The following is an 8,561-nucleotide window of genomic DNA, read 5'->3' on the forward strand; positions in this document are numbered from 1 at the left end:
ACAGTAAAGTTGCCATGTTTGCTAATTTGCAGTAACTTAAGACAATGTTTAACTGCTACAGACACTTGAATTGTTTAACTAAGAACACTTAAAACATGTCTTACCGTTAAGCAAACGGTAGTCCACGAAATGCTGAGCAGACGCGATGTTCCTGTCATGAAAATGCCTTGGGCGGGAAAAAGTCAAGGCCTCCCAAATGAGTAAAATTGATCAATTTTCTGCATTTTTGACTTTACCAATGAAAATAAATAAATAATACTTATTGTTTTTTTGCTGATTATATTTAAATAAAAACAAAGTAAAATGCAATTAAAAAAATATTCAAATTTGGTCAATTCAGCTCAGTGAGATTCAAAACTGCACACAGTCTTTTTTATTATGTATAGTTTGCTCTTATTTATTTAGTAAATATTACTTAACCCTGATCACACTTTTTTCAGTGCATATCAATAATATTACTCAGTCAGCCTATTTTCATCTCTGAAATATTCATCGTCTCTGTCCTTCTTTCACTCCTCACTCCACTGCTGTTCTGGTCCACAGTCTGGTCACATCCTGTTTAGATTATAATTCTCTTCTCTTTGGTCTGCCACAGAAAACTCTCCATCAATCACAATTGGTTAAAATTCAGCCACTCGTGTCATCACATGACCCCTTCAGTCCATCACATCACACCTTTTCTCCAACTGCGACATTGGCTTCCCATCTCAAATCGCATTAACTATAAAATGCTTCTTACTTTCAAAGTGGTTATACTGACTCTGCCACACTTCAAATCCAAACTCAAAACTCATCTGTTTCAAGTAATCTATGACCTTTGATTGCAATTGTCTTTTTAAATCTGATTTTGTACTTAATTTTACTCTGTATTTAAATTTAATGTCTGTTTTTATGTTAAATTATGTAAGGTGACCTTGAGTGTCAAGAAAGGCGCCTAAAAATAAAATTTCTTCTTCTTCTTCTTCAAGTTATTGAAGTGGCTGTTGCGGATCTATTGGGGCATCAGATCCGCCTCCTGCCTCAGATCTCTTATCAAGTTTGATGAACGCTTAATGTCAGAATTTGCTGAGAAGTTGTCTAACTCCTGACTATGTTGGCTTTTTAACATACGGTTCAGCTTTGAAAAGATGTTTTACCTCTGAAATAATCTTCAGCAGAATCACTCTTGTCATTTTTTTCTATTTCGAGCAGCAGCAACAAAAGTGCCACAACTCACTTGATCATTTCATTTACATTTTTGATTGCTTTTCAAAACGCTACCAGTCTTCATTTAATTTGGCAGTACTTGCGTTAAAGTGGCAGATGACACAACAAGTGGCGGCTCTGCATTAACGGCTGCAGCAGACCCATGATGAAAACAACGCCTACGGCCCATATGCGCCTTGATATGGATGCCAAAGTGTAGAACTGATCAATCATAGGTGTTAGGATGTGGTGGTTCCATCAGCCCTAAGTGGCAGCATGGCGCTCAGGCATCTGTTTCTGCACTATTAATAACAGACTGTACTTCACCGCTGCCATAGCAACCCCGGCTCTTTCTTCTTATCTTCAGAAGTGATGTTAATTACAAATTACAGACTTTTTGTCCGAGATCTGCCACAAAGCTGTCACAGCTTAAATTTAGACATCAGAATTGTTTACATGGTTAATGTGAATGTCAAGAACATGCTCTCTGCATTACTGACTTCTCTTGCTGTTCCTTCATGAACTTATCAATGATTTAGTCAGTTTAGGTGCTGCTTTATAGCACTTTATTATGAGATCTCCCTTTATATATTTAAGACTTTTAAATTGTGGTGTGGTCCGGTAGACTATATTAATAATATGCTGTCAACCTGAACAGGTAGATATAAAACTAGAACAACACAGGAGCACTGGCTAAGCAGCAACAGTGAATCTCTAAAACATGATTTATTGTTTCAGTAAAGTAAACAAAAATATATTTATATATTTTCAGCTTGGAAAAATCTAGGACAATAGCCCTGGTAAGTGTAAGTTTGAATTCAAATAAATATTCAAAATGCATCAACTCAAACAAAAAAAGACTTTAGATATGTATTAAAACTTTCGCTATGTCCTAACATAAGACAGATAATCACTGGGAAAAAATAATCGATCTCCTCTGCCTCCTCCTGTGTTCTGCAGAATTACTCCACTCGGTCAGAAACAACCAATCAGAACCAGCATTAATCAGCTAGCCATGCTATCAGGAAGTTTTGATTCACTAACTCAGGACTTTTTAGTTTTCATACAACTTGCATTTGACTTTGAATGAATGTTTCCTCTTTTTCTTGACATTATTTGATATAGGCCGTGTTGTGATATTTATCTGACTCATGTATCATTTATGGTACTGAGAGCCTTACTGTTAAATATTATTTTACTGGTTGCAGGTTTTTCTGTTGTTCTTTTGACTGAATAGCTGCTGTATTGTACCTACAAGTATTTTTCATGTTTTATGTCTAAATTAGGTGAATTTATTGCCTGATAATTTCACCATTTTGCCAGATCAATTAGTATAATTTATATCTAAAGTGAAAAATTAACAGCCAGTCCAGGTGATCAGCAAAGATCGGCCCTCATGGGTGATCAGAGTCGGCAACAATAAATCTGATCAGAGCATCCCTACCTTAAACACTTCCTTCTTAGTAAATGGAATTAATAGGTAAAAAATATATATGTACATGATTCACTTAGCTGGTTATCATAACCCAATATAATGACAATAATTCAAATTGAGTACTGTTCATTTTCATTAATCTTATAGAATTGAATGTTAAATATTGCACCATTATACATCATATAAACATGTCTTTTATCAAATAGTGCTGAACAAATTAGCTTGATGATCACAGGTCAACAACCAAACATAGCATCAGCCTTAACATAGCTGACATGCTAATGCTAACATAACTATTGTTAGCATTAGCATGCTCCAGACAATAAGACAGACACTCACCAGTTCATTTCTTCCAATTTCTAAGTCCAGGAAACCGATTCTTTTGAAGATTGGAGGCATCTAGAAACTGCATGGATTATCAGTAAGGATATCATTATTAAAAATTAAATATAAATGATTTAAAATGATTTAAAACTTGCCTGCAGCAGCCTGCCCTGAACTTCCCTGGCCTCCACATGCTCTCACAGACCAAACAATGGGCACCATCCCACTTTTAAAAACTCAAATCCCTTAGTCCAAGAATGACAGGCAGGAGGAAAAATACAAAGGGAGACATAACTTCAAAAATGTTCTGATTATTATTTGAGACAAACTGGCATCTTCGGGTTACCGCATGCACCGATTTATTCAGAGGATGTAACACATTTAAAGATGCATTAAATCATGAGGTGAATATTTGTGATCAGTTCAAATGGTAAGACCATCCTTGGCGGGTATAAAATGAAGTGATGGAAAATGTGTCTTCCTATTAATCTAGGCTGTAGTAACCATCAGATCATTCTTTTAGCAGGCGACATTTTTCTGTATAACGCTCAACCCAGCCGGTCTCAGTGTTCCACTGGTAATCACAGCTTTGAGGACCATAGGTAGTCATAGTACAGCCAGTGAAAAATAAAACCAGTGTAACCCAGACACTTAATAATTGAAGTTATGTTGGAGGTTGGGTTCAGCTTTTTTAACCTTATTCTCTTTTCCATCTCTATTTTTTCCATCTGCTGTGGGAAGGGAAGAGAGGTAAGTTCAATATTTCGTTTGTGCTTTCTGTTCATCCGCATCTTAAGCCTCACTAGGAGCCGTTTCTCTGTGATGGTTGGAGGAACTGGAGTCCCAGAGGGAAGGGATGTCTAATAACATTTTGTTTTAAGACTATATGAGCGGATACATCCTTGTTTGTACAGTCATTTAGTGATTTAGTAATAAGGTTTTTGTTCATCTTTGAAATGAATGTTACCCCTGGAGAAATCAACCACTTTAGAAATCTTTTGCTTAGTTGGATGATTTCATTCACTTCTTCTTTCTCTCCCCTTATCTGACCAGTTCTTTGTCTCTTCTGTAAATTATTGCTCCTCCTCCAGCAATCTTTTTTGTCTTCATTTTTGAGTCTGCTGTTGTCCTACACTGTAAAACATTTGAAGGTGGTTTAGCTTGAAAACCAAAGTCCACCTGCTGCCTTGAAAATGGAACTTAAGTCAACAAGAGAAAACTGTATTGGTTTTAACTCAGAAATTAAAGTTCATGAAGTTGATTTAACAAGAGACAGGTATCTAAAACTTGTTTTTTTAAGTTCATTAGTTGTGAACTGTGAGTTTTAACTTAATGCTTCAATATAAATAATTATTTCACAATATGAAATTAAAAACTTGCATATTGTGAAAAATACTAGTTAAACAGCACACACTTTATTATTTTCACTCACACTATCAAGTTAAAATAACTATTTATTTTACTTTAGAATAATTTAAATTCTTGTTTCAAATTGCATGAACAACATTTCTGATCTGATAATGAGTTTTATTAAACATCACAATGATTTCTGCTCAAAAACATTTAGTGTGAACAGGATAGTATCTTCAAACTTTAAAACTGTCAGATGGATTAAAATGAACATTTACCTTATTAAGGCACAAGAGTTTTGGAAACATGCCGCTAAGCACTCTGTGAAATAGTTCCCACTCCTGTATTTTTCTTCTTTCTTTTTAAGTGCTAACTTAAACACTCTAGATCATTAAACTCTTGGTGGTTTGACAAAATTAATAAAAAGTTAACTTAACTTACTGTAAGTTTATCTTTTACAAAGTCAGACATTTAGGTTCAAAACCTAAAACTCACTACTCTTTACACTTAAAGAGTAGAAGACAGAAGACAATGTGGCTCAAATGATTTACAGTGTATATGCTGTTTACTCTTATGCATTTTGTTTCCATTTTTATTGTTCCTTTACTTTTGCTGCTTGTTCTTTTTCTTTCATCTTTGCCTTCTTTTCTAAGATTATTTTTATTGTACCTCTATATATTTTTCTTCTTTTCTGTATGATTTTAAACTTTTTCTGACTCTTAATTTTGGAAAAAAATGCATGTGAAAGCAACACCACATTTCTCCAGCTAGCAGAAGAATTTGGACAAAAAACATTTTCCTTTTAGCAGGAATGGAAAAGGAAGATGAAGTCAATTTTGGAGACATTTCTCTAAAATGATCTGTGAAGAGAACGGCTTGGACTTATTGAAGCTGCCAACTGTTTGCATCACATTAAAAACATTATATTGCTCCTTTTTGACCAAGCCTCAGGCTGCACACTGATAATGTTTATGGCCAGATGCTATTCATAGATTCCATGTACCTTTCCAAAAGTTGCACACTTTGATCCTCAGAAGTCACTTAATTATTAAATAGGACCCACCAGTTTGAGCATGAACGTCCTGTGAATTCCTCAAGAGTTGGACAGAGAACATTATTGAATAAATAACATCATTCAATTCTACTCAGTTGGTTTATAGAGCATCAATTCACAACATATGTCACCTGTAGGCACTTGTAAAAATAAATAAATCAACCCAATCATTCATGTAGCGTCGAGGAAACAAAGATGAAGGAAGTTGTGGAGAAGTTTAAAGCAGGTTAAGGTTCAGGTCAAACATGGTATCATAGCTCATGACCCACAGAAGATCTACAAATACTTGTGTATTTGTAGCTGAATTGACCACAGGTGGACTCAATTTCAGCTGTAGAAACATCTCAAGAGTGATCAGTGGAAACAACTTCATTTTGAGCTTCATTGCAAAGTCTGCAAACACTTAAATAAATGTTTCTTGGTTTTCTATGTGATAAATTTGCAAAAAAAACTCATTTTTTCTCATAATTCTAATGAGATATTTATAATTTTGAGGAAAGAGGTTGATTTAATGTCATTTTGAATAAGGCTGTAATATAACAAAATGTGGAAAAGTGAAGCACTGAATAATTTAATGGTGGACTGTGTATTTAGCAACATAAAGTCTGTTTATCTTGAATTTGGATTAATGTGATCAAAGTTAAAGTATGACCAAAATAAAATAAAATAATTATTAAAGGACTTCAACAAAGAGACAGACTGATGGCTGGGTTGTAGTATCTCCACATTTTTGCCTCTAGTGGTAGTGATGGTACCAGTGGCAGTGATGTGCCAAAAGGGCTCCAGAGAAAAGGAAAAATAAGGGTTTTTTTGCAAAGCACACATAGTTTAAGCTGATGCCACTGTTGACCATAACTCGAGTAGACTTAGTTATTTGAGGGCTCAGGTTTGTTTCTGTGGATGTTCTGGGGGGACATGCTTGGTGAGAATATTTACTGAAACATATGTGCAGGAACTTTCGCCTTGTACTGTTTGGAAACGTTCAGTTTTCATACCTATAATGGATGAATTTTACTTTGTGGGGAACATCCCTTACATTTGAATTAAAAGGTCTTTTTTTTCCCCTGAAAAATGTCACAGAGGTCACAAAAGAACTGCTTCTATTTTCTGTTATTTGTGTCCTATAAAGGTTTTGATGATGAAAATCTGTAAAAGTGAGATGTCATTTTAAAAGCAGCTAAAGTCTAAATGAACAGAGGTAGATGTGAGACGTCGTTGCTTGCTGTGACTGTCAGCTGCTTTCAAGCCCAAAACAGGGTGAAAACCGTCTGCAGATGTTGTTGCAAAAGCACTTGTTGATTCGCTTTTTCTAAAGAGCATCAAGGGTGATGTGGTTCTCCAGTTGACCGAGGTCAGCCTGCTCAGATGACCTCTGCTTTTGACAGCTAAAGGACACCTAAGAGAAAAGTGCAACTAGCATTCAGCCGTATGCTGATGTCCTGAGGTCAGTTTTTCTGTTTGATGGAGAAAGAAAAAGAAGCAGAGATGTAAGACGGAGAGTTGACTAGGCAGCAGTCCCTTGTACTCGTGGCCTTGAAGGATGAATCACTCGGCCTTTTAAATGCACCTTTTCAGTTTGTACTCCTGTCAACAAACTGCATTTAACTAACCTGGTGATTCTTCGATCCTCAAAACTGTTCATTTTCAAAACATCCATCTCCACGCCAGCAGCTTGGAAATAGAGCCTGTAATGCAGAAATGTAAGAAAGGTGGAAACACGTGGTGAGCTTAACCAAAATAATATTGCAGCCATTCAAAGGTGAATTTAAATAGAAGTTGAGTCATAGGAAATAAAATGCAATGTTACTTATGGACTGCTCCTCCAGCTCTGCCATAAGGATCAACTAAACTCTGTAATTACAGTGTTATGACTCGACATTTCCCACTTACCACTTTAGAATTTTATCTTGTCATGTTCATGTTTGTCTGCATACATCTCCTACAATAAATGTAAGCACTGTAATCTTTCATAGCATCTGAAGCCTTTGTTTCCATTTTTCCATCAATGTCAGGCTTTCTCGTGGTGGCCAGAGCTGATGGCAGAGCATGCTGAGAGCTTCCTGTCTCTGTACAGAGCAGACATGGATTCTACTCTACAGGCCCAGCCTGCCGACTCCTGGAACAGCTTCCCACTATTCCAACTCCTGAACAACTTCCTTCGAGCAGACTGTGAGTCTTGAATTGTTTTCAAATCTCTCTGTTCATGGGCATATGTCTGAACCAAGCTGCTACTTCAGTGGACTAGAGAAAAAAAAACTGGTGAGTGAAACAGTAAATGAGAGTGAAAAGCCTAGCTTTGTTACTTAGTGGGATTATGAATTTCAATTGCTCTCGAAGTAAGAGCGATTAAAGTGTCAGAACAACAGGGACATTCTACCAACTGTCCTGGATGTGTCAGGTCCCTGGATTTTGGGTCAGTGTGAGAGCCCTTCCCTCTGACAGGATCTCCGTGTGAGCCGGGCAGACTGGCACACCTGCAGCTGGTTTTACAATCTGCAGGTTGGAGATATAAGCAGCTGGGAAGCAGTCGGTCAATGGTTTGCATGTGGGTCAAGAGGTTCTCAAAACATGACAAAGATCCAACCAACCAACCAACCAACCAACAAACACACTCCTTCATGTTACTTAGAGATAATTTCCTTTGTGAATGCTCATACCCGTCTTGCCATCATTCTTGATTGTTGTGCTGTCAGTTGTCATACTCCCCCAACCATCAAACCTTAGCTTCTGGTACTGCAGCTTGACTGGAGCCAGGTCCTCATTGATGTTGATGGGAGACTGCTTTGCACTGCTGCATAAAGGAAACTTCTTGGCCCAATGTTTTTGGTTTAATCCTCCTGAAAGGCATACAGAGAAATTTTGTTGAAGTGTATATTTGACCATCTCCTTTCTATCACTGAAATAGAAAACCTGACAAATGATAAAATAGGGAAACTATTGTGTGAAATTAGACACTCCAGTCTAGCATGTGGTAGCACATGCTCTGTTAAGAAAAATAATAAGAATAAGTAAAAACATTTTGTATTGAGCAAACCTTATGTCTTCAATCAGGCCCATGAAATAAACAAGGTTTAGTATGAACATGGTTGAACATGTAACCAGGGGTGAAAGTAGCTTTAAATTCTTGGGGGTACTATAAAAATAAATAATCATTCTATCTATCTATCTATCTATCTATCTATCTATCTATCTATCTATCTATCTATCTATCTA

General features: G+C 36.5%; 1 protein-coding gene across 1 annotated transcript in view; it reads left to right on the top strand.

The window, feature by feature from the left end:
* The window catches only part of LOC103152713 (calcium-dependent secretion activator 2-like), a 220,452-nt gene that overhangs the window by 142,797 nt on the left and 69,094 nt on the right, over positions 1-8,561 (top strand). Inside the window, exons 18-19 of the mRNA XM_016661313.1 lie at positions 3,686-3,694; positions 7,361-7,517. Coding sequence (XP_016516799.1) covers positions 3,686-3,694; positions 7,361-7,517 — 166 coding nt within the window. The remainder of the gene's footprint in view (positions 1-3,685; positions 3,695-7,360; positions 7,518-8,561) is intronic.

Source organism: Poecilia formosa, unplaced genomic scaffold (genome assembly GCF_000485575.1).
Source record: "Poecilia formosa unplaced genomic scaffold, Poecilia_formosa-5.1.2 Scaffold323, whole genome shotgun sequence".
Taxonomy (NCBI): domain Eukaryota; kingdom Metazoa; phylum Chordata; class Actinopteri; order Cyprinodontiformes; family Poeciliidae; genus Poecilia; species Poecilia formosa.